This window comes from Pagrus pagrus, assembly GCF_965226575.1.
Source record: "Pagrus pagrus genome assembly, chromosome: 11".
NCBI classification, from domain to species: Eukaryota; Metazoa; Chordata; class Actinopteri; order Spariformes; family Sparidae; genus Pagrus; species Pagrus pagrus.
Genome location: NC_140195.1, coordinates 19572965 through 19600917, shown reverse-complemented (window position 1 = coordinate 19600917; position 27953 = coordinate 19572965). Strand labels below are relative to the sequence as shown.

General features: G+C 41.0%; 2 protein-coding genes across 12 annotated transcripts in view; one reads left to right on the top strand and one right to left on the bottom strand.

The window, feature by feature from the left end:
• Nucleotides 1-9023, top strand: part of phactr3a (phosphatase and actin regulator 3a) — a 35821-nt gene extending 26798 nt beyond the window's left edge. For all 3 annotated transcript variants that reach the window (XM_084367969.1, XM_084367970.1, XM_084367968.1), the window contains exons 7-12: nt 860-1013; nt 6457-6512; nt 6891-6952; nt 7086-7226; nt 7831-7907; nt 8385-9023. In XM_084367969.1, coding sequence (XP_084224095.1) covers nt 860-1013; nt 6457-6512; nt 6891-6952; nt 7086-7226; nt 7831-7907; nt 8385-8400 — 506 coding nt within the window. In that variant the 3' untranslated portion in view covers nt 8401-9023. The remainder of the gene's footprint in view (nt 1-859; nt 1014-6456; nt 6513-6890; nt 6953-7085; nt 7227-7830; nt 7908-8384) is intronic.
• On the bottom strand, nt 9024-27912 carry sycp2 (synaptonemal complex protein 2). Of its 9 annotated transcripts, none has more exons than XM_084367959.1 (46): nt 27819-27912; nt 27222-27282; nt 26969-27109; nt 26748-26879; nt 26551-26655; nt 26399-26423; nt 25866-25951; nt 25685-25779; nt 25553-25587; nt 25321-25463; nt 25154-25206; nt 24766-24811; nt 24511-24615; nt 24333-24393; nt 23902-24050; nt 23728-23802; nt 23384-23470; nt 22624-22732; nt 21787-21944; nt 21630-21698; nt 21190-21253; nt 21045-21090; nt 20848-20927; nt 20288-20703; nt 20075-20190; nt 19942-19984; nt 19779-19849; nt 19645-19690; nt 19504-19547; nt 19338-19398; nt 18942-19107; nt 18784-18848; nt 18504-18689; nt 17271-17408; nt 16761-16914; nt 15744-16036; nt 14605-14880; nt 14393-14447; nt 14035-14172; nt 13340-13533; nt 12990-13084; nt 12620-12719; nt 12327-12385; nt 10172-10250; nt 9788-9844; nt 9024-9559 (listed from the first exon to the last, which is right to left on the bottom strand). In XM_084367959.1, exons 2-46 carry the CDS (start codon nt 27243-27245, stop codon nt 9503-9505), a joined length of 4797 nt encoding a protein of 1598 aa, XP_084224085.1. In that variant the 5' UTR covers nt 27246-27282; nt 27819-27912; the 3' UTR covers nt 9024-9502. The 9 variants fall into 9 exon arrangements, with proteins under 9 accessions (XP_084224085.1, XP_084224084.1, XP_084224090.1 ...); XM_084367958.1 differs by having other exon boundaries at nt 27785-27896; XM_084367964.1 differs by having other exon boundaries at nt 14044-14172; nt 27785-27896.
• Between the last annotated feature and the right edge of the window lie 41 nt (nt 27913-27953).

Here is a 27953-nt window from a genome sequence, read left to right as displayed (position 1 = left end):
GCAAAACTCTATTTAGGCCCCTTTACATTGGGGGCCCTATGCCAAATGTTTTTTAGAGGCCCCAAATTTGTCTGTGCAGTGGGTGTACTTAAATAGGCTGACATCTTAAATTGACCCTGGCAATTTAAACCTAGAGAAAATTACAATATATGGGAAACCTTGGGGCTCCCCTACATTAAGAAACTCCTGAAAACTTACAGGCTTTACAGAATCTGCATCATAACATCTGCCAAATATGCATAAATGAAACGTTTCTTAAAATGTTTATATCTAATATGAGGAACATTTTTCAAGGGAAAATCAAACAAACTGCTATGTAAATATGCCTCTACCCTCCAGAAAGCCAGTAAATGAAAATAAATTAGTCCAGATCATCACTCCAGTGCGCTGTTTGGGGGCCCCCTGGTGGCTTCAGGAGCCCGATGCAACTGCATAGTCTGCATGTAGCAACAATCGGGCCTTTGCCTCAAGGTCCTCATTAAATCAGTAAATATTGAGCTTGACATGGTTGACACGGTGAACCTGTGGCTCTGGGTTTTTGGAGCAGTATGCACAGTTGTTAAAAACAATCTCAAACACCCTTCAAGTGGAGAGTTGGCAGTTTTACCTGATAGTCATTGTTTCATTCAGAGCAAAAACAACAGAATGTCTGTCCGAACACTTCCAAGCTTTAGTGTGAGTAACAATGAGTTGGTGTGGATGTTTGCTGAGATTGAGTGGTCATTGGCATTTGGGATGAGGGATAAGAAGGCTTAATTCATATACTGTAGGGTTTTGCATATAGTTTAGACTTGAGAGTCTACAACGCATGCAAGTTAGAGTTCCCTTTGTGTTGATGTGTGTTAATGCGTGGTTGCAGGCACACTTCCTCGCAGGCTAAGGAAGGAGTTGCTGGCTGTCAAACTACGAAACAGGCCCAGCAAGCAGGAGCTGGAGGACAGGAATATCTTCCCAGCGAGGAGCGACCAGGAGCGCCAGGAAATCCGCCAGCAGATTGAGATGAAACTTGCCAAGTAAGACATGAAATATTCTTTACATTTCTACATTTGTGTTTGGAGTATTAGAGATGAATACACCTTTTGTTTGTTTAACACCTGTTTGCAAAATGTATTCTGTGCTTGCTGAAGTATCTTTCTCGCTGTAATCCCTTAATATAATCATGGTGCAATGATGCAAACCGCTGACAGGTCTGGGCGGGGTTCTTTGCATGGTAACCCTACAGTATATGCTTATTGCCTCCGTTACATAACACCACACAGTAGGAGGTGAGATAAAAAAAATCAGATCCGCGCGGATCATCTAATTGTTTTGCACAGACTTGATTTATGTTGTGTAACCTGCCACTGCTGAGAGGAGAGTGTTTGGGTGTAATGCTTTTCACTCGCGGCCAATCCTCGCGCTGTCAAGTCTCTTTATCATATTGCAGCGTGGAAACCGTTCTAAAAAAACTAAAACTGAGAAGATGAGAAGTGGGGAAGTGGTTTATCTATTTACACCAAATGGAATAAAGTCCCGGAAATCCTTTGGCACAAGAATCACACCAGTGTTAAGTAAATTCCTGGATGCTTTCAAAAGAACAAACATTCTCACAGTTTTCTGGAGTGCAGCATGTACAGACAGACGCTGCTTCTCCTGCCAGGACATTAATAGAACGACTTGCTTTTCTAACACAACCGAGAAACGTAACGTCCAAAGACCGACAGCAGCAGTCTCGTGTGTGAATGTGTCACAAGACCCAGGTTCTTTAACACCAGCGTATCAAACCGGGGGCACGCCACATAGTTACATAACCAGCTGTGCAATAACACACAGCAGAGCACAGAGCGCCACCCACACTTTCTTGAGAACAAGACCTATCGTCTGTCTGTGAGACGGCTAAGAATACTGCCTCCCTGATCTATTCCTGGTATTAACTGGAAGGACGCGTCTTATTGTTATTTGAGAAAAAAAACAGTGTTCACAATGTTCACCAGCTTATGTAAAGGTGAGGTGAGGATGGAGCACCACTGTTGGCTTGCATAATACTGAGCGAGCAGGCTGTGTGTCTTAAAAGACAAAGAGGGTGCACCTGTAGCACAGCAGTGAGAGAAGCTGCTTGTTATATAAAGGCAAACTGAGGGTTCAACAGATTTACTCTGTGATTTATAGTTGTTTAAATGTCTCTACAAGGACGGAATAAATTAATGATCTCGGGAGGATCGACAAGGATTCTTAGGGCAGATTTATTTGAGTGCTTCATGCTGGAAAGAAACCTAATTATTCCTCTGTGCCGGGATTTTAGAGGCTTCACATAAAGCCAGCAGTTCAAGTTTGTTGCCTGCATTAAATAGGTTATTTAAATATTATTCCTTCACCCACAGTGTCAAGCATATGCAAGAAAATGCATTTTCATCCTATGGTTCAGTATATGAATACATTGAAGGCACACTGCACCATTTTGGAAGGAAATCCTGGCTAAATATAGCTCAGTTGGTGAAGAGGAGGAGAAAAAAAGCTCATTTCCACCGGGAATTCATACTGAATGACAAAACAATCCATCACACACTCCTCCTCTGGATTTCTCCGGGTGACTCCCACCACAGATTCAATCAGCTCTTTTTTTTTTATTATTTCACCATCCCACCCGCAGCTCCAATGAAAACCTACTGTTACATTTGCTGCCGATCAAGCAGAAAACAGCACCTGGGCTTATGGTAGATAATGACACCTTGTCTGTCCAGTGTGTCAGTGACTGATGACCTTTCTATCTTTAGAGGCTCCCCGCCTGGCACTGGTGCTGCAGCCGCACTCCACTGTTTCTAATCTTAGCCGCTGACACTGTTCAATAATGCATCTCCCCCCCTGCGCTCCCTCCTCTCCACAAATGTGTTGTTGGGGAGTTATATCAGTAGAAATAATAGGGGGGGAGGAGCAGGTGGGGGGGCTGCTACTGTACTTGAAAAAGGAAGAATGCTGGGAATGGCCATTTTTGTCTCCTTGCACAGTTGGCAGCTGATATAAAGCCTGACTGAAAGCCTCTGCCACCCACTCGCTGTTTTTTTTTTTACTCCTTTGTTTGGATTTTTCATTCCTCCCTTGGCTGGCATAGTTAGACTTTCTATTCTAACTCGCTTTATTACAGAACATTCTGGGTAGCAAATGGAAACCCCATATGACAGCAGGCGTTTCTGCGTCACCGTGTTATTATACCGGGGGATACCTATGAAACCCTTATTGCAGCAATTAAACACGGATGTAGTGAGTGGAGGTGCCGTGAGTCAGTGTGTGTTGTGATATTCTCGGCTGTCCCAAATCACTGGTGGAAATAGCATTCAGGATCCTTTACTAAGTACTCATACCACACTGTGAAACTAGTCCACTGAGTTAGAAACAGTAACTTTATTTAAAGCAACAATATGTAACTTTCTGCAGAAAGATAGGAGATTGTTGTGTCTCTTTCAGTCCATCCATCATCTGTAACACTTATCCTTTGCAGGGTCGTGGTGGCTAGCTAACATTGGGCAAGTGGTGGGGTACGCTCGTCAAATACCAAGTTGGGTCTTCGGCGTCGGACATGAACCGTTATCCCGAAGCGTTGGCATTTGACAATGAGAATGCGCCTCAACCATTGACTATCTTTCTCCAGAATGACTTTTAAAGTTACATAGTGTTGCTTTAATATAGCAGCTTTCATGCGCAAGGTCACACAGTGCTTAACAAGTAAAATAAATTTCAACAGCAGACCATAACAACAGAGAAAAGAAGAAACAGATACAACAGAAGCACTAGACAACACTAGGCAGGACAGAGGCGAGTTTGAATAAATACACGTATACTTAAAGATATAACATGTAACATTTATACATTAAAACGTCTTGAAATAACCAGACCTTTATTATCTATTTTGTTATTTATGTACTTACATTATCCCAAATGTTTCCAATAATCTTCAAACCCAGAGAGATCAATGAGCTTATTCAAATTAATGGTGCGTTTCATTTGGTCACCTGTCGCTATAACTTCCAGGAGTGAGTCAGAGAGTAAGAAAGTCTGCGAACGTGAATAACATTTTAAAACGACACCTCGTCTGTGAACATTTCTGCCGACTCACGTAGATAGATTGTAGATCCGTTCAGTAGTTTTTGTCTAATCCTGCTGACAAACCAACCAACAAACCAATAAAAGGCAGCAGGTGAAAATGCAACCTCCTTGGCAGAGGTACAAATCACCACATTTGAACATACATGATTTTCACTGGATAAGGAAGTGTATGAAAAACATAACATGAAAAGCAACAAGTCAGTAAAGTTGTCAGACAAATGTAGTGGAGTAAAAACCACTATACTTCCCTCCGAGATGTAGTAGAGAAGAAGTACAAACTGACATAAAAACACTGATACTTAAGTACAAGTGCCTTGGATTCAGACCTGAGTAAATGATCTTGGTTTGCATTCCACCACTGCCCCAAATAAACCCTCATGTGTCACCTGAGAGCAGCAGGTAGAAGTGAGGTTTGATTTTTATCTCACAAAGAAGAAACCCTGACTGTGTTACTAGAATAATGTTTAATATTGACACTGATCTCTGGTTTATTCAGCTCGCTGACAAGCATGAAAAAAAGAAGGTGGTGTGATTCTAAAAATAGCCACAGTCTGTGTACAGCACACTCTGCTCTGTGTGTGATAGTGAAATCCACATTAGTGTGTTGCTAGGGAGAAGTGAGAATTTCTGCGAGAGGACTCCATTGTCTCAAAGATACGGTGTGTTGTTGCTAAGCAACTCAGCGACCGGGTCAATAACACGCTGGATGGTCGTATTCACTGGGGCTTTGGAAGTGATTTTCTGTTTCATCTGTTTAAAATGTAATAGCGCCGTGAGAGCTCTGGGAACACTTTGTCTCTCTGTTTGTTTAGCGAGGAGTCGTGTGGCCAGAGAAGTGTGGTCGTGATGCTCCTCCTGATGAGACATCCCTGATTTGATCAAAAACTATAAAGGCTTCCCCTTTTCATCAAAGATAGAGGAAGAGGACACAAATGAAAACAGGAAAAGATAAAATCCCTACGTTCTGATTATGTCAAAAACACTGAAAGTGCTTGAGATAACTTTCTTTTGTGTTTCTGTTCCTTTTTAAATCTTCACTTGTGGAGTCAGCGAAGTCTATTGTACTCCTCATTCTTCTGCTGGATGTCTAGTCACGCATGTGGTAATTAACACAGACTGGCTGCTGACCTGTATTCGTTATGTAAAGATATCTACAAGTCTGCTTCAGTTTCTCTCCTCTGCCAGCGTTGCTCCTCTGAAGCAGAGAACAAACCTGAGACAAACACTTATTACATAACGCAGCAAAGTAGGCTACTGATGCCTTCTATGTTTAAATGCTGGCATCCGTTGTGACACAAATTATAGTACCAACACAGTTTAGAAGCTATTCAATGCCCATCTACCCGCGTGGCACACACTGGGCCACTTGCTTTGTAGGTGTCCAGGTCTCAGTACATGTGACCTAACTTTGAACTATAAAGTGTCCAGGGTCATCTTGGGTGAGGGGATAAAGAGAGTCCTGCTGCGTGGTGGCATTCTGCCCCGCTCTGTCCTTTCCACCTCTGGAGGTGTGCTGTTGGGCGTGCCGCATGCTGTCTGGAGCTGAGCCCCGTTGTGCAGCTTACATTTATTATTTATACAAAGAGTATGAATAGTTCACACGCACAGGGGACTCCGGGAAAACATTTGATTTGGGAGACCTTTTGGATGCTTTGATGGCGAGGTGACGGCTCGGAGTACTGCGATCTGAACGTTTATACTTGATTATAGCAAGAATAGATGTTGGAACTGCATCAGATCATTAAAAAGGAAATCGATCTACCAATCTTTTGTTTTACTCCCTGCTTGAAATAGATTATTTCACCTCCTCCAAAAAAAAAAAAATGTCTGTTACGTGACTAAAAATAAAATGAACTGGTGCAACCCGACTGAAATGAGTGTGCCAGTAGCCCAGTGTAGAGCAGGGGGAGGTTGGGGATGCCGTGAGTGGGAGCCCGCTAAGCTCCGCCCCCTGCAAATTATGCATGCAGTAACCAGGGAAACTAGGGGAGTCGCGCCCCGGCAGCACATCACGACCCAGTTCAAAAGCGCCTGTAGTCCGAGACGGAGAGGGTAGTACAGAGGATCAGAGGCTGTGGACAGTAAACGCACCGGGGCAGCTGCACCTGAAATGCAGCATCTTGACATCGAAATCTAATTTGGTGGAGAATTCTTCCAGCACCGGAGAATCGCGCTTCTTCGACTATTCTTCCAGATGTGGGGAGCGCCTCTGCCGAAACAACACAGCCGCGGTTTGGATGCGAGATGGAGACATAGGGGATTCCTCTCGAGAACGCGCACAGTGAAGAAACTACAGCCGGTTTAAAGAGGACAGGACAGGGACGGGGATTGGAGAAAAAAAATGGTTCAAAACGTGGTTCTGGTGTTTCTCCGCAGGAGGCTGAGCCAGAGACCGAATGTGGAGGAGCTGGAGAGTCGGAACATCTTGAAACGTAAGTTCAAGCACTCCCAATGTATCTTTCCAAACTACTGTATTCAATTAAAAAAAAATATATATGTGAATTCATCTCTGATCGAAAACACTCAAGACAGGGCAGGATGGTGCATGAATAATAGCACAGATCGCCCGGTGTGGTACATTATTCAGGAGAGAAGGACGCATGAGTGCACATTCCTTCTGTTCACTGTACAACCTGCTGAAGCTGCAGGAGCTCAGTCTGTGCAGGGATTCAGGGATTACATGCATTTACACTTTACATCAGTTTAACAACCTGAATGGTGATGATGCTCATAATCTTTTTTTTTTTTTTTTTTTATAAAATGGACTTGCTGATATAAAGTCTAAATGTTGTCTGTTTTCTTTTTCCCAGAGAGAAACGACCAGACAGAGCAAGAGGAGAGGAGGGAGATCAAACAGCGGTTAAACAGAAAGGTACAAATATCCATTTATTTAAAAGCACTTGTGTCTGATGAGAAGTAACACCCACAACAGTATCAACTGCACACAAACCTAGTTCCCATTGAATGGCAGCCGGCTCTAAATGTTTAATTTCTTGTGTTTCCAGCTCAACCAGCGGCCCACAGTAGATGAGCTACGAGACAGAAAGATTCTGATCCGCTTCAGTGACTATGTGGAGGTGGCCAAAGCTCAGGACTATGACAGGAGAGCAGACAAGCCCTGGACTCGGCTCTCGGCAGCTGACAAGGTGTGTGTTTGTGAAGAAACTGTTTTTGAAAATAACAGCCGTCGTCGTCAATTAATCGTCAACTATTTTGATAATCGACTAATCGGTTTGAGTATTTTGTTTAGGAAAAGAAAGGACAAAATTCTCTCATTCCAGATTTTTAAATGTGAATATTTCCTGGTTTCTTTACTCCTCTAGGACAGTTAGCTAAATATCTTGATCAACATTTTTCACTGACATTTTACAGACCAAACAGTTAATCAATTAAACTAGAAAACAATTGATAAATTAATAAAAAATGAAAATAATCTTTAGTTGCGGCCCCAGCCTTTATGACCCATCAAATCAGTCATGACCCGACTTATCACTAACACTTCACTATTTGGGTCAGTCTGATAACAAAATTCCCCCAAATTCTGTGATCTGTTGCTCATCAAGACTATTCCCATTGCATGTAGCTGTTATCAGCTTATCTCCCCAAATCCCTGGTTCTCTTTTATTTTTTTAGACTGATCATATTATCTCTTCCTCCTGCTGTCACTTTGCTGTTCAAAGGTTGCAGCACCGCGATGGCTTAGGACGTACTTAGGGACACACTAATGTTGTTTTTTCCTCTTCTCAACAGGCTGCAATCCGAAAAGAGCTGAATGAGTTTAAAAGCACCGAGATGGAAGTGCATGCCTCAAGCAAACACCTAACGAGGTCAGTATTCTGAGGGTATGCGTGTGTATTGTGTGTTTGGGAAATGCATGCGTGCTGTATTCTTGGCAGCAATGGTCTAAATATAGCTCTCCTTGCTCTTCCATAGAGCGCCGAGGAGCTAAAGATAGATGGGAGTGTTTCTAAATGGGGGTAGGCGGGGGAGGCTGTCCTCTGGAGAGCTCGTACTGCCATGCAGGGAGAAATGATAAAATGGAACGGTGTCCTTGGCTAAGCTTGTTTGGAAAGCGGGGGTCCTTGTTGTGAGTTGTAACAGTGACCCAGAGGGAGGGATTGGATGCGAGTACGTCTCCAGCCCCTCAAAGCGTTTAATGGCTGGGCTAAAAATAGCTCCACGGAACTGATTAATAGCTGCATTCGTAGCTGATGACAAAGGCACCCTCTGTTCTCACGGTTTGTACTTCTCCCCTTCACACACGGTCTCGTCCTCATGTTCTTCCTCATGTCCTTTCTCTGCAGGTTCCACCGACCATGAAAGCAGGGAGTTTCTTCTGTGAAGAAATGCTGAGCTGAGAAATTTTCCAAAGCTGCTAGAAGCTGCTCAGCGGTGACAGTTCGAAGAGCCTGGAGCCTCTTCGTCTTCAGCGAGTCTTTAGCATTCTTCCAGCACCCTCGACTATCATATCAGCGGTGTGAGGGCGCGGGTGTGGGAGAGAAGATGACGGTAATGTTTGCGGCAGTGTGTCCTGGAGACTACTGAACGTCGCCACATGGAAGCTGGCTGGTGGAAGAGGACTTTGGTGGAGCCTCTGACTCTCAGGATGAGAGCGGAGGGAGAAAAAAAACAATCTTGTCATTCAGTCAGTGTTGTTTTTTTGTACTATTTCATGGACTCCTTTGACAAGGCGGTGTGAATCCGTGTAGTGGGAGGAAGTTGTGCATGTGACCAGCTTCACCTTTTCTTAACTGATGAATAATGTGTCACTTGGACTGTGTAAAGACTGTGCAGTCTAGGGAAGGTGGTGTTCGGGGATGAATTTGATATTAACTGTACATACAGTATGTCAATCTGAATGAGACCGTCAATGTCTTCACTGAAAAGAGAAATAACCTTTGTAAGCACTACTTGTCTTCAAAATACAAGGTCTTTTTTAAGAATGGCTTTTCTCATTTTTCAAACCGTTTATTCAATCAGGTAAAAGAGGTTATTTAAAAACAAGTGATAGATTGAACATTTCAAATATTTAGTTTTTCAACTTAACTTACCTACATGAAGAAATCAGAAACTTACAACAAAAACATCACAGAGCCAAGAACATTTAAGGCATGGACAACAAATATTATCTGTACTTACTTTGAAAGAACGCTAAAAATATTTGAATTTATAGATTTCACAAGATAATAAATATCAGCATAACATTTCTATTAAAAACAAATAGCAACAACACATCCAGGTCAGAATAAACACTAAATAAAAGCAGAACCTGGAAAAATCAACACTTGAGGCAAACACTTTGAAATGAAATCAGCAGAGCTGAAGTACACAGCGCAGTGTGCACGGTGTGGTGAAATACACAACCTTGTTTATAGTGGAGAGACCTTTGGCAGGACTTTGTTCAGCTGAAAACCTGGCTCCATCAGGGGAAAAACAAAGCATGCAGACTGCTCTTCACACTCCGAATCTCCCCCTCTTGCTACAAAAAAGTACACAAGCACAAAAAGAAACATTCAGGAAAGAAACTATTTTCAGAGCGAACACTTTCTCACGACACTGTACTGTATGTTCTGTACAAGCCTTCAAAGGACAGTACAGGCTTGTTGTTCTGTTGACAGAGTGAAGGACACTAAATGAAAGACAGAAAGAAAACCAGCCTAATTTTTCTGCTCTAGTCCACGCTGACCTGTGTGTCATGTCTACTCACCATCTGACTGAGGAGTCTGTCCTGGACTGACTTCATGTCTTTTCTTATCAGGCACATCTGTGAATAACAGACAGAGCAGCAGGGTTTGAGGGGTGGAAATTTAGAAGATGACACAGTCAGGACAAACGGTAAAGGTGATGAGTTGACACATGAGACAATGAGATAAGCAAAATGTTGTTAAGGACACTCAGCGAAAACCGATTGGACAGACAGGTTGACAGGCAGAGGTGACATGTTCTAGTTTTTAAAAACAGATGAACTGTGAATGAATATTCCTCATTCTGATCTTCTGGCTTCACACAGCTAATTAGAAGTCTATCACTTGGGCAACAATATGACAACACATTAGATGTCAGCTGTGAAGTCTAGGCTTGAGGATCAGACCTGGGACGTGAATAGTCTCTCCTCATACTCCACGCTGTGGCACACGTTACTCTGGAGGGCTGTGGACAGGGTCTCGTTTCTGGAGGGAAGGAGACAGAAAGTCACGCAGCCGAAGAATGTGGGAGAACACACAAGATAAAGGTAATGGAAATGTAAAGATAGGGCGGGTTCAAGGGAAAACACTGAAAACATTAAATGCACATTATTAAGTTAAAAAGTGCACTTCATCATGTCTCAGCAATGTGAAAGTCCACACTAACCTGCTGCAGAAGATGTCAGTGATTAAGAAGCCAACACATTTCTAACAAAGTCTTATAAAGCACAACGCCTACAAGGAAGTCTGTTTATGGAAGCAAGGATCTGAAATATCAATTCTACAGATTTGTGCATTTTGGTCCAGATGGAGCTACCCAGCAAGATGACAAAGAACTAAAGACGTTGACAAAATTCTGTGTAATGGAAGGCCTCGCCTCGTCACGTCCTGTCATTATGTCGCATAACATCTGTGCTGTATGGCCAAAAATAAGGCACAGCGCACCCATCTAACAGCAAACACTCTGAATCACTGAAGCAGCAGGAACATATACATAGTGTTTTTCACACTGTATACAGACAGAGGAAACAATGAATGGGGTCAACTCAAAAAACTTGTTTTTGAGCAAAATCAGACATAATCTGTCTTTTTTATATATTATTATTATTATTATTATTCTTTGTATATTATTGGCTTGTATGACAGGACACTGCTCATATCATACTTCTTATGCATAGCATGGAGAGAGGCGAGGCATGTTGATGGATTTGGATAGAGTTTGGACAGAATTTATCAAATATTGCAAGTGGGTCCCGAAACTGACGCAATTCTCTCATAAGATGTTGGGCTGACCCCACAGAGCCTTTCCATAGTCTGTTTTTCTGAAATATGAATTATAAATAAAAAAAATATAGTAATTACATTTTAAGCCCATAGCCAAAGTGTTGTAGCACAAATTAAACAATTAAAGGAACAGTTCACCCATTATCTACTCACCTGCATGCTGATGGAAAAGTCGGGTGAAGTTTTGTGGTCAACAAAATATTCTGGAGCTTCACAGCAGAACAGCTTTTAAGCACCATTCTCCTAAACAACTGAAATTGACGATGACTTGTTTTAAGTGTAAAATAACTAATCAACAACTTTTTCAGGTAACGAGCTGTATGAAGTCATTTCATGTTTCAATTTGTTTTTTGTTTTTTTTACATTTTAAGACAAGTCCGCGTCTTCTTCAGTTGTCGAGAACAATGCTGCAACACTGGTTTGCTGTGAACCTCCAGAAAATAAGGACTAAGAAACTTCCTCTGACCTTCCACCAGCATGATGGTGATTAGATAATGACTGAACTTTCATCTGTGGGTGAACTATTCTTTTACATTCCTTTTTAGCAACAGTTGTACACAGATATCCAGTAGTCCCCATATTTTTTGTCTCCTAGAATTCTGTGAGTTTGACATGCAGGTGGGGCCACTGGACCAGGACCCTGCTGTGATGTAACATGGGTCTGTAACTGAGTGTGCTAATAACAGTTAGCTAACCCATCATGTACTTATTTTGGAGAAATTTTAGTTTTGAAACACAGAAAAAGCCAGACAGAAACTTGTATTGGTATCAGTAGATATCCAAAATCACATATCGGACTGGAACTGGAAAAAGGTGGATCGATTAATTTCTAAATTTGGTTGCTCTAAATTTAACAGGAAAATCATGGCCATTCATTCCTTTTTTAAAGCGACAATAACCTTATTATATTTTCTCCCGATAGGATGGCCCTTAGCGGGGCCTGGCTGGATACTGGTAGGAAAAAGCCTGCTGAATAAACATCAGTGAATTCAGCTTAGTCATATGAAGAAGGGCCGGCCACATCCCTCCAAAAAATAGCATATCTAGCTTATGATGATAAGCCTGAGGAAAAAACATATTTTCTGCTTAATCCTTTTAATCCATGCTTCGATGAATAAACAAGTGTTTTATTCAACCTTTTCTGAAGCATATGGGTTTAAGCCTGTGGCACCAGCACTGATCAGAGTGTGGCAGGAAAACAGCATAAGACTAACAACATGGCTCTTTCAGTGCTTACACACACACACACACACACACACACACAGGCCTAAATTTCACCTCCTGATTTCTTGCTCCTTGTAAGAATGGAACGCCACGCTCTGCTTTTTCCAGTACATCTGTGAGAGGACAGAAACCAAATGCTTAAAAGGTCAAATCAACGTGAAGAACAGATCACATAGTAGTTAGTTTCAAGTCAGTCTCATTTACCAGAATATTCTATGATTGCATATTTGTTTTTTTAATGATATTACTTTTCACATTCTCCCCCGAAAGGTTACACAGTCAGAGGGTGTGTGTATTAGAAAGACATATAGACAGAGGGAGAGAGAGACTAAGACAGAGTTGCATACAGCCAGGTCTTTCTCCATGTTTTTCAGCACAGTGTCATCCTGCTCCAATTTGCAGATCTCTTCTAAGAGAACCTCCTGAACCCGTTCAAGCCTCTGAGTCCTGTAGAGAAGAGAAGAGCGAATAAACCAGCAAAGTGGAAATCTAAAATAAAAAGCTAACAAAAAGTTGAGTGTTTTCAGATTGCAGAAAGACAGGACACTGAAGAGTACTCATGTACTATCAGAGTAAACTTAGAACACTGACTCCTGACTGTGGATTGTGCGGTCGTTCTATCACCAAACGCATTGGAGGGTAAGCAGCCATCAAATTAAGCTATATGTCAATGGAAAACAAAAGTCAAATGTGTACATCAATTACATACTAACTGACCTGTATTTGGTAACTTGCATGTTGAGCGAGGAGACATGTTGCTGGACGGTCTTCAAAGACTGCTTGTTGTAAACCTCCATCATCTGACAACGGTTCTACAAACACATTTAGTAGACAGTGGTTCGGTAAGGCCATCATGTTCAACATTTCAGTGGGTCAAGATTATGAGAACAAAGCACATGATGTGATGTGCTCAAGAGAAGTTGTGATAATACATTAAGTTTAAAACTACACATTGGTACCATACCTCATACAAAACACATTGTTTCATTAGTTTTTAATACTGTTGTGTGTCAGTACTCTCTTGCCTTGGTGACTGTTTATATGTGTGTTGTATGTGTATGTCCAACCTCGAACTTCTTCTTTAGCTCAGAGCTGAATTGCTGGCACAGGTTACTCGGGTTTACAGCAAGTTTTGGCAAATCTGAATCCTCATCCATGTCCATGTCTTCATCCCCGACATCAGCCTCCCAGTGACTGGAGCTCACCGTTTGGGAAGAAGACAACACCTGGCTCACATGGCTGTCAGCAGACACCTCAACAACTGTATGACAGACACATCCAATGATCCGTTACAGGAAATAATGTCAGGGAGTCAAATTTGTTGATTACCAAAACAAATGTATCCTTTGAAATATACAGGTTGCAAATATGATTTTCATCCAAAATTATAAAGAAGGCATTGAAAACAATTATCTTCACTGCATGCGCATCTCAACAAGGCCGACCATAAAAAAACATGTTCTAACACTACTTCAGAAATTGTTTTCTGTTGGTTGTTGAATACAATCTAATACGTAAAAAATGTACCTTACATGCCTTTTATTCTAAAACAAATGAACCTTTGTGCTTTTGGAATTTCTAATGTTGAACAGACAGCTGTTCAGACTAGGATTTGGACCACAAGATCCTTTCTTTGACAGACCACCTGACACTGAATGCGATGCCAAGTAAAACTGAAAAAAAGGGTGCCTTTGTACTGTTTTAAATCGAGTATATGTGTCCCAGCTTTCAGTTTTAGAATGATGTTTGTAGTACCACTAACATGTCTTACAGGACTTGAACAACTTCCTGGGTTTCATCCGAGGCGAACGCTGCACCCTCATCTTGCTTTTCTTCCTTTCTTCCTTTACGTCTTCCTCGAAATTGCTGGACAAGGAAATGCGGCGCTTGCGACTGGGTCCTGAAACAAGAAGCAGCAGTTTAAATACATTTTCTAGTACACAACTGTTTCTTAACTCAAGGATTTCCTCTACAACAGATCTGTGAATTGACTATGGGACCCATTTGGGGAAATTTGGACTCATAACACTATTGTAACCTTATTTATGGGAAGAGATGAGGTAGCTTTGGGTCAGACAGTAGCAAGTAAGACATCGATATGAACACGAAAGGTCTTTTACCTGAGATATGAAGGTGCTGTGCATGCTGTGGGTCTCGGTCTGAAGGTGGTGATTTCTGTCAGGATGGACAGTAATGCATTAGTTGTTTGTTTGGCTACAGCTATTTAAAAATTACAATAACTCAGTTCCTCATTAATGCTCTTTCAGTGCTCTCATCCATCCATCCATTACAATCAATCGATCATAAAACAGCAAGCGTGGTTAAAACCTACCTCTGCTTTGATAGACGAGACAGCAGTGGGGCTGTCCTTAACTCCTATACTGACTACTGATGACTTGGTGGATGACACGCTCAGCGAAACCTGCGATATTGAGGACATGCTAAAACCATAATGTTGGCCATGGTTGACCGTGTCCTCAGGGAATGGTAACTGAGGAGGAGAGGGCAGAGACACCTTGTCCAGCTCAAGCAGTGTAGATGTCAACAGGGGCACAGTGGGCCGAGACACTGGAGATGAAGGTGGTGAGGGCTGCTGGACTGGACTAATCTGGAAACAAAAACATGAAAGAAGAGGGACAGAAAGTGATGAGAAAATGATAGACAAGAGGAAATATGGCAAGTGATTTAGTGGGTATCTAATCACCATGTCTGTCATGGATTAGTGACAGTAAAATGATAAAGACTTTTTCTACGATGCATTAAAGAGGCACAGATGAAGTGTTGGAGTGCTATTATCTGCACTGACTGGACTTATTTAGGTCATTTCAATCATGCCACTTAATCAGTCAGATCATCATGAGCAATTCCAACATTATCTACATAATTACATAATGTATATATCAGGGAACGTTGAATTTAGACTGGTTACACACATTTACCCTCATGTGAATGGCTTCCTGACAACTGTTGGCAGTTGAGGGTGGAGCAGTTTGAGACTCAATATGACATATAACAGCTTCAAGAAAAAACTCAAAACTCAAAAACAGTTCTTCTACACCACATTTTCTCAGCTGGTATGGGAATTTCAACCAGCAATGTTTAGCTCACAAACCCACGTCTTTACATTCTAGGTTACTGTTTATGAAGGCCTTCAGTCACCTAATAACTCACACCTCCATTCACATCACTCCAGTCATTCTCACATGACTGCTGAGTGACGTCAATGACTTTCAAGAAGTGTAAAGGTGTGTGAATCACTCAAAGATGTTAAATACCAGGGAACTCCCCACCAGTCGCTAGAACCGAAGAAGTCCATAACATTCTCAGTACATGGCCGAGATGTATTGGGGTGAAAGGGATCCATGTGGTATTATGCTACACTTGAAATCTCTGAATGTTGTTGTGACCTTTAGCACATATCCACACGTGATGATAAGACCTACATAAGGTGTCAGAGAGGTGCTGTTTTACCTCTTCTGCACTAGGTCCAGCTAGAGTTTGACCTACAGGGGTCAGTGAGGGGAGAGAGGGGCCAGACTGGATGGATTGAGTCTTGGTTGAGCTGTGCTTCTTTTCTGCACTGTAGAAGCAGGAGGGCTTGAAGTGTCCTTTATTGCTGACTGTAGAGCGAGGTTTGGGTAGCAGCAGGATTGGCGAGGGGGTGTCCTGGCATGGAGGGTCAGGGGAGGCAGGGAGTGGGGATCCCCGCGGGGTGAGGAGAGGGGAGCAGGTCAAACCCAAGGTTGGGGCTGACCTCTCGGCAGCTGTGAGGGTCCAAAATAAGCACAGATGTTCAAACAGCTGGCCTCAGAAGTTGCACAGAGAATAGAAGGTCAATATATACATGCTTTTCTAAATATCAATTTACAGTGAAGAGGTTGGAGAGCAATAGGGTCATTTATGTAACGGTCTTAAAACTTTCCTCATAAAGGCAGTGAGAGTGAAAACACATCTAGTGCAAACAAACATTATTACACATTTAACACTTTTACAGCTTTAATACAAAGTATCTCATGACTGAAACTGAGCAGGCCAAATAAAGAAAGTACAATTTGGGTTTTAGGTGAACAATATTCTATAAATTTGACAAATTTGAATCCTCTTTGCTTTTTGTTAACACAAGGACTTGACTGAAATGAAGCGAGGCCCTGGGTCAGTCTGAACAATCTCCAAAGATGGGTGCCTTCATTCATTCTTGAGCTACTTAAATAAACATGCAGTGTCACTAAATTGAGTGAAAACCAAACATTGTATTGCTACACAATCTACTTTGCTTAAGAGATTCGAGCAAAAGCAATGTTCGTCAGTGACGCGAAACAAGTTTAGAAGCCAAAGTGGCAAAAAAGTTATTCAGTAATGTGGCCACTGATGGAATTAACAAACCATTTGATTCAGCATGAAATATCTAACAGAAATTAGCTGATGTCAAAGGAGTCAAATGACTGTTATCTAACTCTGATGTCGGCAAGTGGCTTTCCACAGTCTTACATCTCATCCTCTCGATAGAAGGAGGCCACGGACGAAAAGAGGTCTGGCGCGCAGCCCAGGAATCCTTCAATGCATTCATCTGTTCTTGGGCAGGCGAGGCATTTCTCTTATAGAACTTTGAAGTTTCGGGAACAACGTTCTCAGGCCTCTGCTGCTGAAAAACAGTGTTTCCGTTATATATGATCAACAAGCACAAAGCCCATTCACTTTCAAGACCATGGCTCATTGCCAGCTTACTACACTTAAGACAACAAAAGATACACTTTCAATGTTAAATATATGCTGTATCTAGATGGATGTTTGGGAACAATGATTGTAATCTAACCAGCTATTCATAACTGCTATAACATTTTACACCAGCTAGGTTTTTCTTTATGCTGATGATATTTATTAGCAGAAGTTTGCAGAATCTCTGCAGAATTTAACTAGAATTTTCCAAATGGGACCATTAACAATCAATCAATACTATAAATCTAGTATCACCAGATGTGCTCAATCCTGTTCTCCCACCTTGAGATCAGATGGCTTTTTCAGATTTGACTGCTTGTTGCTGTCCAGTCTCCTGGAGGAGGTGCTTTTTCTCTTCTTTAACTGAGGATCCTCTAAACAGGTCTTCTCATTTCTCCCCTGTTGGCCAACAAAACATTTCTGTTAGCAGAGAGACCAAGAAGGTATTCATACAAACTATGATTCCAAGATGATGATCAGTTTGGCCACATTCAAAAATCATATTATCCGTTCACACTGTACACAACATAATCAGCTACTTACCAGAAGTTTTGTATATTCCACAGAGCTCAGTAAGGTAGATGATGTGTGGTCTGTCAACAATGTAAAGCTTGTTGAGAAAAGTTGCCTGTAGCTAAACTTGCCAGCCACAACACTTTTTTTTTTTAATTTGAATTTGATTTCTATCCTTGTTGCTTTGAAAACAATATATGATGCCTGGAGAATAACTGTATCCATCTGTGGAGTTGTGAGCACTGTGAGCTCTGATTGATTGTATAGACCAAATCACCAAGACGTCGCACTAACAACAACAGTCACTTCCAGGTAGAAACGCGGGCGGTTGATATGTATTGTTGAGACATGTGAAATCAGCAGATTTGGTGATTCGGCTCTGACACCAACTCTGACTGGTTGCTGCCATGTTTTCTCTCCAGCTTTATATAGCTTTTGGTTGGTTGATGGCTGGCAGTCTTTTTCTTCATCACTTGAGCAGCCTTGTGAGTTTTCTCAGCATGCTCCAGATAATCGATGGAGGAGGACTATTATTAGTGGGCAAAGACAGTATGATTTCACTCTATTTGCAACAGCACTGTAATTAACTGCCGTCTCTCAAGACATTTAATTGAACTGTGCTCAACACCAAGTACTTGGCCTTCAAACAATATACCATTCACTTGTTCATGTGTACTACCTGTACAGTACTAACTGTACTGCAAATTCTGACCGCATGAAATATGGTATCATTATTTGTTGGATTGCTCCATTGCAATACTGACTTTGATCACACTGGTCTTATTATTACTTTCATTGACAAAATGCCAAAATGGTACCTGGTATAAGCAGATCCACAATACTTAGTAACTCAGAAAGATAATGGAGATCATATATTCTGATCAGCACAAACTTTGTCTCATCAACGTGCATTCACGATAACATAACAACTATGTTATGTTAAACAATTCATGTACTCTTTAAAAAAGAGAAAATGACATAAGATAGAGGGAAGTTCTTTGCCTTGGAAACAGGAGGCTCCTCTGATTCTGACTGGCTCTCGTCAGTGTCTGCCTCCTTGTAGCTCTTGGTAGAGATGGCTGCAGCTCTCTGAGGCCTCCTGTTTGCTCCATTTGGTCTGTTAGGTGCTGCTGCTGGCTTCACTGTCTTCTTTGGCTGCTCCACTCTCTCCTTCATATCAGGCTTCTTCTGATTAAACAACAATGACACACTGTGGCTGAATGGGATAGTGCATCACAGGCTCAAAGCACATTATGTACTGAAAACAACAATACTGCCTTACCTTATTGGGTTTGGTATTGCCATTTACAAGTTTCTGAGGGGATGGTGGTATTTCTGGAGATTCATCTGCAAGAAAATAAATCCTATTATGACTGTGTTTATGTGATGTGATGGATGGGAGAGTGTCGACAGCATGAACGTGTGGCTTTAATTGCCTACATGAAGTATGAGGTGACACAGCGTTGGGCTTGACAGGCGCCTGTCTGGAGTATTTGGTAACTTTGGGTTTGGGCTTCCTGCCCGACTCCCTCAGCCAGCTGACCTCTGTCGTGGCACAGTCTGTGTCTGAGTCACTGAACAGATGTTTCTTCACATGCCGATTTACCTGCAACACACAAAGTAGTGGAAGACAGGTAGACTGATGCATGGAAAGAGAGAGTGAGATGTCTTCAACTTTTTAGTGTGACTACTGCCTTTTCCTGACAGGAGCAGAAGCATGTAAGGACACACACAGCAAGTACTGACACAGACACACACACACACACACACATACACACACACACAACTATAATAAAACAAAAACAAAAAAAACAATGAATTATGATGGAAGCATACTTTTGCCACAGGTTGTCCTTTCTTGGTTGTGCTGGGGAATGCTGAGGAGTCATGGATGCTACTGTAAAACAATATGGGGAGTATGAAATCAGACAAAATCCTCTGTTTCACAGGTTATATTTCATGACAAATAAACCCCAAGGCCATTCTCAATTGTCAGACGTGCCTGCTCGATATGGCAGAAGTGTTGTTGAAGGTTTTGTCCTTTCCCTAAAAAGCAATAAAACAGACTTTAAACACTACACTGGCATACCGATAACCCAGGTATAATTTATTAATGATATACAATAACATAAGTAATATTTACCCAAATACTCAAAGGTGCATCAATGCTGAATTCATAAATGTCTTTTCTGTGTAACAGAAAAAAGGCATTAAATACATCCTAAAATGCACTAAAAGCCACAGAAACATCCAAACAATTAAACTAAATTAAATTACCTCTGTTTTTTATAGCTTGTTGCAGTTTTGTTGTTTGATTTCTTTAGGCTCACAGCTCCAGATAGTTCTTTCTTTAGCAGATAAAGATCACCTTTAGTAAATCAAGCAGGAGTAAAGTAACTTTAAGTTACAGCTCACCATAAACCAAGTAGTGATCACTTACTTTAACAGTAGATAACCAGCTCATGTTGAAGATCGGCCTATTACTAAAACACAAACAGTCAATAAGTGGCATGTATGCAAGCAGTGTGTGTATTTACAACCAAATGTAACCCAACAATCATCATCGTGTATACCTGTTGATCAAAGGAGGACTCCAGCTCTGAGGGATATTTTCTGTCGTATGTTTTGCTGTGGACTCATACCGGCTGGAGATGAGCTTCACCATGCTGCCTGCAAGCTCTACATCTCTCTGAGTAGAGACAGTAGAAGGTGCGCGAGTCATGATATACATCATTAATAACCTTTTTAATGGACATTAAGCTACTTAAAGCCTACAGAGTTCATACCTTCTCTTTGCTTGAGGGGGCCTTGTTTGTTTCAGCCTTTACGTTGGCTGGTCTTCTCTCCTGCACAGCTTTGGTCGTGGCTGGGGCTTTGATTGGAGAAGCATCGGCCTCCAGTGACATCTGGCCTTTGCTCGTCCCTTTGACCAGGCGATTTCTTTGAACCTGCTGCTCTTTAGGAACACACCGCTCCACAGAGCTTCTGTCTTTAGAGCCCTCTCTGTTCTCAGACACTTTTCCCTGGGGTAGAGCTGGCTCCTGAGGTGCAAGATCCTGCTTCCCCTTGCTGAGGAATGGCTTCAGGCGTTGGGTGAGTTCGGTGTGGAATTGCTTTTGGGTGATTGGGCCGTGAAGTGGAACTGATGATCTCTGTGCTGAGGACTGGTGCTCCTGCTGTTGTGACAAACTTGAACGAGGCTCTAAAGGGATAAAATAATTCAAAACCAAATAAAAGTTAGATGGCATACATCTTTATCTAGCTAGATTGTGTGTGTGGTACTAGCTTTTAATATGCATAACATTTAGTGACATCTTATATGATATCTGTTGACCTCTTTGCTTACCAGGTCTTGGCAGAGAAACGATTTTCTGTGTGGGCATCATTAGCATTTCAGAAACCGACAGTTTGCTCCAGTTAGAGGATCTAATTTTTTAAACAAATAAAAATGTTCAGATATCCATGTCATAATGCATTAACACAAATACACACAACATTACCAAACAGAGCATTGGCTACTCTGATGGCAGTCATAGTGCTTACGTGTTTCTGCTACTTCTGGGTTGGGTATCAGGCACAAAACTATTTTCTGTAGGTAAAAAGATGAGTTGTGAGTTCAAGACTAGAAAAACAATGTAACTCTATTTTTGGGCTGAGCCAAAGTCAAGTAACTGTAGCGATACAATACCTATCGGCTCTTCTTCTCCCTGTCCAGCTAGAACCATATCTGCTGCTTTTGCCAGTGGTATGTTCTGTAGGACAAACAGAGACATCAAATGTTACAAAATGCTATACTGTAATTTCTGCAAATACAGCTTTCCTTCCACTGAAATAACATACAAAACAGGATTGTCAGGCCAAATTATACAGATTTCCTTGTCAAACTAAATAGAAATCCTATTTGGTGGGGAGGTTGGGACCAATAGTGTCAAACATTATCTGGGCCTTGGGGTACCAGATTTAAATTTAATAATAAATACATGTAATCATGAGAAAGATTGAAAAGAAATATAGCTGTGTTTATATTTCAATCGTGTCACATGATCATATACTTAAAACAGTAAAATAAAAGTAGACAACACATACTAGCTAAACTTATTTATAAACATAATAATTTGGTGATTATACCTTTTTGTGTTTGCCATCTTTATTCTTACTGGCCTGTTTGGAAGCCGTGCTCTGGAGAGACATATCACTCTAAGACAGACACCATGATTTAAAGCAAATTGTCAAAAGCAAAGACAATATGACATTTTTCAAGTAGCATATAAAGTAGGTCTCATACCTGCTCTATCATGCTACCTAATAATGAGTTGTTAGGTGTTGTGCCATGACTGAAGGCCTTAGCAGTCGTCCTTAGCTCTCCCAGGTAAGAGTCACCCTTCCTATCACAAGAACGAACCATCTCCAGGGATGGCTTGCCTTTACCCTTGGCTGACGTATCTAAACGGGAGAAGAGTACATTGTCATAGTTGAGAGTTGAATCTGCATGCCTTGCTTAAATGTATCTTCACTTTCTTTGCAGAAAATAAGAACAGAAATTTCATAAGGAGCTTCCCATCAGATGTTACAACTGCCTGGAATGGTTTGAACCACAAGTCTTGTGGATGTGACTATGGATATGACAAGAATCTTGATAGATGTTAAGTTGACACACTGTAAAGAATGAATTTGTCAAACGGAGACTGTGAAATGAAAGATATGAAAAAAATGTTTTGGAAAAAAAAGAAAAATCTTTCAAGACATCTGAGTTTAGTTTATCATTATTTAACTAGTTTACATCTCTCAATAGATGCGACCTACTAATATCTATGCGGTTTCCTCCCCAACTAAGGAACACAGTAATGTGATCTAAAAAAACAGTGTACACTTAAATTTGTGTATGTTGTTTTATGTTTATCTTGTAATCAAAGGTCAACAATACACTGCTTAACTTTCCTGGACACCAATAAAGTCCACGAGGCACTGTAACAGGAAACATGTAATCAAAGAGTTCAGTAAAACAGATTTAATGCAAATAAATGTTTGAGTATTATACTATTGACCCTGTATTCATTCAACATAATACAATAACACTGACACTGATGTGACAGAAATTTAAACGGTTTCTAGTGTCACCTACTTGATGGCATCACAACAGAGAGGGAACGGGCACTGTGCACACTTCCTCCTCCACTGCTGCTGATGAAGGTGGTGGACTCTGACATCCTCATCTTGGCTGGGGTCACCGTCTGGAGGGAGAATCAGAATGATTGTGTTTGTGAATCTCAAATGACCTCATATGTATAGGAATCTCTTCCACATTAAGCTAATAGTACAGGATCACACACTGTGGATCATGACTCCTTGGCAGAGCAAATACTTGAACCTGATATGGTTAGTTCCCTTGCTATCTACGCCCCCTACTGGCCATTGCTTCAGTGAGTGATCTACAGCTAAGTGTCAAGTGCATATTTTCACAGTGGAACTGTAACCAACAATTACACTTTTTAAATTATATTTTGGTTTTTTTTTCAATGCAGTCATAACATAGGATAGCAGAGTAATTAGATTTGTGCACAGTCTCAACTGAAGTCCATCAAAGCCACAACAGTCTTGAGAAAGTAATCTTCACTATCCTTTATCCTGTCTCTCAAAGAATCTACTGATGAGTTATAGGCATAAAGTATATTGAGGGTATGTACTGTATTGTTACATGAAATAGGTCATCAGTATTAATCACTGTAACCACAAAAATAAAAGAACTGGGGAGTCTGGTTGTGTGAGTTCATGAGCTCACTGAACTTTCAAAAGACAGCTGTCATTGACAAACCCATGTGTTCTGCTAAAGGACTCTTAACTTCTTCATATTTGATTTAATATACCATACAAAGCTGTGTCACCTGGACAGGTGCAGACGGGGCAGGCAAAGGGTAAGGGGCAGTGCTTTTCTCACTTTCACCATGGGACACCTGACTCTCTGGAACAACCTGCATGGAGAGGGACATGAAGTATACTGTAAACACACACACACACACAATTCACAGCTATAAAGCTGGTTTGCACAGAGGAAGCTGTTTTCAAAATGTGCTTCTGATACAATAATATCACATTAAAAAAGACCTGATTTCTAAACACAAACATCAGCCACGAGATGTTTTGTCTTCGGCCATACCCCATTTATAAAACACAACTTACATCTTGTATTTGACAATTTGTGTCAATATGTTAACAGACCATTGTTTACCTGGGAGCTGTTCTCTTCCATTAGAACTTTAACTGTAGTCTTCACTACAGATGTGCCTTTCTTTCCCACAAAGTCCTGATAGGAAGAGTTGTTTGTTAATGCAAACTGACAAATAAATATTCTTACTGATATTGTGGCCTCCTATAAGGATGGAGAGAATAAGCCACTGCCTACTTTGTTTTTACTGTGTCCATAGACACTACGAGCAGCCTGCAGGATGTCCAGGGAGGAGCTGAAGTGGATGGTAAGAACTGATCCTTCCACTGCACCCATGACCAGCACCTCCGACAGCTTTAACTGCAAGATGTGCCTCTTGCCCTCCTCTGGAAATAAAGAACACGCTGTATTATGGTTACACACAAACACAAACATAAATGTGAACGAATGTACTCACATACAAATCAAATGGGGATATTATCTTCATGAAGTTTAGCGCTCTTGGTTAATGTGTTATGCTTGTTTTCTGACTAAAGCCAGAAACATAGATCTATCAAGTTCATTCATGCATCAAAATGCCTCTGGTTTGACAGACAAGTGCTATTTTTCTATCCATGTATGGATGGATGCATGGAATGCCATAAAACAAGTTTAAAAGTTTTGATTACCTGTGACAGTGTAGCTTTTGACTTCATTCTTATTGATGCATATAGTATCCCACTGGCCCTCCTTAATGAAGGGGAGACCACATTATGTTCGGCTCTAACAGATACACTGTACATCTCCTGTTGATAATCTAAATGCTGCACTCGTAGATTTTTACTTTCATTAATGATCTTGAGGTACCTGTGCTTCTTCATCAGCCAAAGAGAAGTAAAAGGAGATGCTGTGGCTCCTGAGGTTGAAGTCAATCCAAAATTCTTCCAGCTTCTCATCACTGGGCATCAGCAGCTGGAACCATAACAACAATCCTTTCAACGCATCTCCTAATACACTGAGGAATACATCATGTAACATTTCACCTTACATGCAAGCTATCTTAAGGCTTAAAAGGACTAAATTGTACCAATTTGTAAACATAGAAATCCTGTTGACACTGACCTCATACTTGCCCAGATAAACCTCCAAACAAGGGTAGGAATATACTCTATAGCACAGAGAGGACATTGTTATACAGTTATGTGCATTCATGTGTTCCATACTTTTGTCCTATCAAGGACATCCCCCACCCCAAATACTTTGTACATTCATTGAATTTAATGAAAAGATAATGTTAAAAAATTAGCTAGTAAAGAATTACATATCTAGGTGTGTGATACCACTGGGGATAGAGGAGGAACACTCTTATTCACTCTCTCATTGTGCTAGACTCTTTGAGAAAACAGTTAAATCAATATATTACTATTTCAAGTGGCAACCCTAATGACACCTAAAGTTCCCCACGCCCTGTTTGGGGAAGCGTTTTAGCTGAGCTATGGTATCTGTGTACCTTCTCCTGTCACCCTGCATCCCGTTCACCAAGTTCAGAAACTTGCGACAATCCTGAAATCACACACATTAACATTAAATTCTTTGTAGCTGAGCAGCTGTTGTAATGTTATGTAAATGTAAATGAGAGGCAAAGGTGATGCACTAGGATAAATTACAATTTTTTACCGTCTCAAACTCAGAATCACGGATGTTGACAAATGCTCTGGCCATGTGCTGCATGTTGAACCATCGATCTGCCAGTTCCTTCCTCTGGTCAGGAGTAGCCATTCTGCACAATCCTTCCATCAGGGCTGTCTGCAAGTCGTAATCTGACACAAACAAACTGTTGTACCTTTTTTATGTCTGCATATGTTTTTTGTGAGAATAGAAATGGTAATATTCATAGAAAAAAACTTACCACCACCCTCTATTATCTGACCAGCCAGCTTGATCCTGCAGAAATATGATACAAGCAAAAGTTCAAGAGCATGTGTATACCGTTGAAAAGGGTAACAGTGATTCTTACTATGAAGAAACTACTATGACCTACATAATATCTGAGGCCTCCTGTGATGTTAGGATATTCTTCTTTCGCTTGAGCTCCACAGGGATTTTGTCCAGAATTAAATTAAATTTCTGAATAGCCTGTTGGAACATTATTAAAATGGTAACTTAAGAGCAAATACATGATTCAAGATTTTTAATGCTACTCCAAAAAAAGCCTATCAAACCTCTTTTTGGATCAGGACGTAGATTCTGGGGTCTACTGCCAATTGACCAACAGGATACAGGAAGGACTCTGTGATTTTGTGTGTTCCTGCAAAAAAATATGTATGTGGCAATGCTGTGAATAGGGACAAAGCAGTTTCTTATATACATCATGACATTTTTTGACATTTTGACTTGGTTCTAAGGAGCTGGCCTTGTCTGATGAATCTCAGTATTTTCCTCCCAAATCTGTTCATACAATCTTTTATTCTATAAGGAACAGAATAACCTAAAAGCTATGTTAATGGTACAAGAGGGATAGCAAGATGGATAGCTGGATCAAAATGACAAATTTGTGTAAAAAGAATTTAACAATTTCCTATCTGTGGAACAAACAAAAACATTCAAGAAATACTGGTGATTTTAAGATTACAACTTTTTTTAAATAAATAATGTTTTTTTTTTTAAAAGCATGTAAGTTTTAACTTGGGTCCTAAAAAGGGCTAATTGAAGATGGCACAACTGTACTAAGGATGGAGAGACACAAAGAGTGTACCTTCTTTGCATGACTCATGAACCACCTGTAAAAGAGAGGAGCAAAAATTGTTTTACATTATGATGATATTACATTATTATAATAACGTGAGTGGTACAAGTAACAGTACTTTTATTACACAAAGAGTGGTTTACTGTTCTACATTAGCTCACCATTAAGGCATCAAAGAAGTCCTCAGAGAGGTTGAACAAGATCTCATCCCACTGCGGGCCACACTGGATCCACAGCTGCCTGCATTTCTCAAACCACTGCACCATGTGCGCAAAACCAGGTTCAATTAATTACTATGTACAGCTACTTATAGAAGACTTATACACTTTGTGCCTGTATGCAATACATGTATACTTATCTTTTTGAGCAGGCCTTGTGCTATTAGTCCTGACAGACCTTCACGATCACCAGGTAGTTTCAGGTTTTTCCCAAACTTGTACAGGATAGCAAAACCCAAACTGGCTGATTTGGAATCTTTTTGATCTAAACTCTGCATAAACAATACAAACATGGCATCAATGAACCTGCAAGCAACAGAGCATCATGGCATATCAGTGGGAGTGCTTGGCTTCATCTTACCCTGCTGACAAGCTTATCCAATTTGGTGAGAAACTGGTGGGCACATTTTACGGACATCCCTTCATGTATGCCCCCTTGCAGGAACACATCCAGTGCTTGGACATCCCCACTCTTTAACACCTCCTCAATGACTTTCTCCAACTACACATGAGAAGGGTAAATCAAAGTTAACTTTTCCCTATAACTTGAACGACAACTGTTAAAGTGACGTGACTATAATTGACAGTAGTTTTGATAAGGTTTGTATTCCCACCTGTGAGACCTGAACCTGTGCCATTCTTTAATGTTGCTGGACTCTACTGTCTTCAAAGTGACTGTGAAGGCAATTGCGAACATCAACGTTACTTGAACATGAGTTGACCTCATCTAAAACTAGGATAATGCCATCATGATGTCATTTGTTAGGCTAGTTAGGCAGTCCATCAAGCTCCATGTGCAGTGACCTCTCTGACTGGTTCAGTGGGAGCGTTTTCCAAACCGTTAGTGAGATGCTAATCATTTAGTTAAACTAGCTGGCTAACATTAGCAAATGTAAAACCTAAAGTCACTTTAGCTCAATACATAACTGCTGATGTACATTTAGTTTGCCATAAGATAACGTCAATCTTTATAGGTTACGGACATTCGCTAACCAGTCAAATCACGTTAGCTTAAATATATCTGCTGCTAATGCAGCGGTGGCGTTAGCTAGCTAGCTCTACTGTTAACTGACTTGCTTCCCGAGTTAATGTTCAGGAGGCACTGAGCACCGTAAACATACATCGTACAGGATACGATATCGGACTTTATTATTTGTGTTATCGCTAATTTACTTACTGTGATGTTGAATATCAAAATCAGGACATGATACCTATTATTTGACAGGTTCACAGTCGGTGAGGCGCAAACCGCGCGAAGCATTTCCGGTCATTGCGCATGCGCGTGGCAGACGTTAATATCGACAGACGTCTACTCCTAAACTGGACAGCTACATCCAGAGCATCTC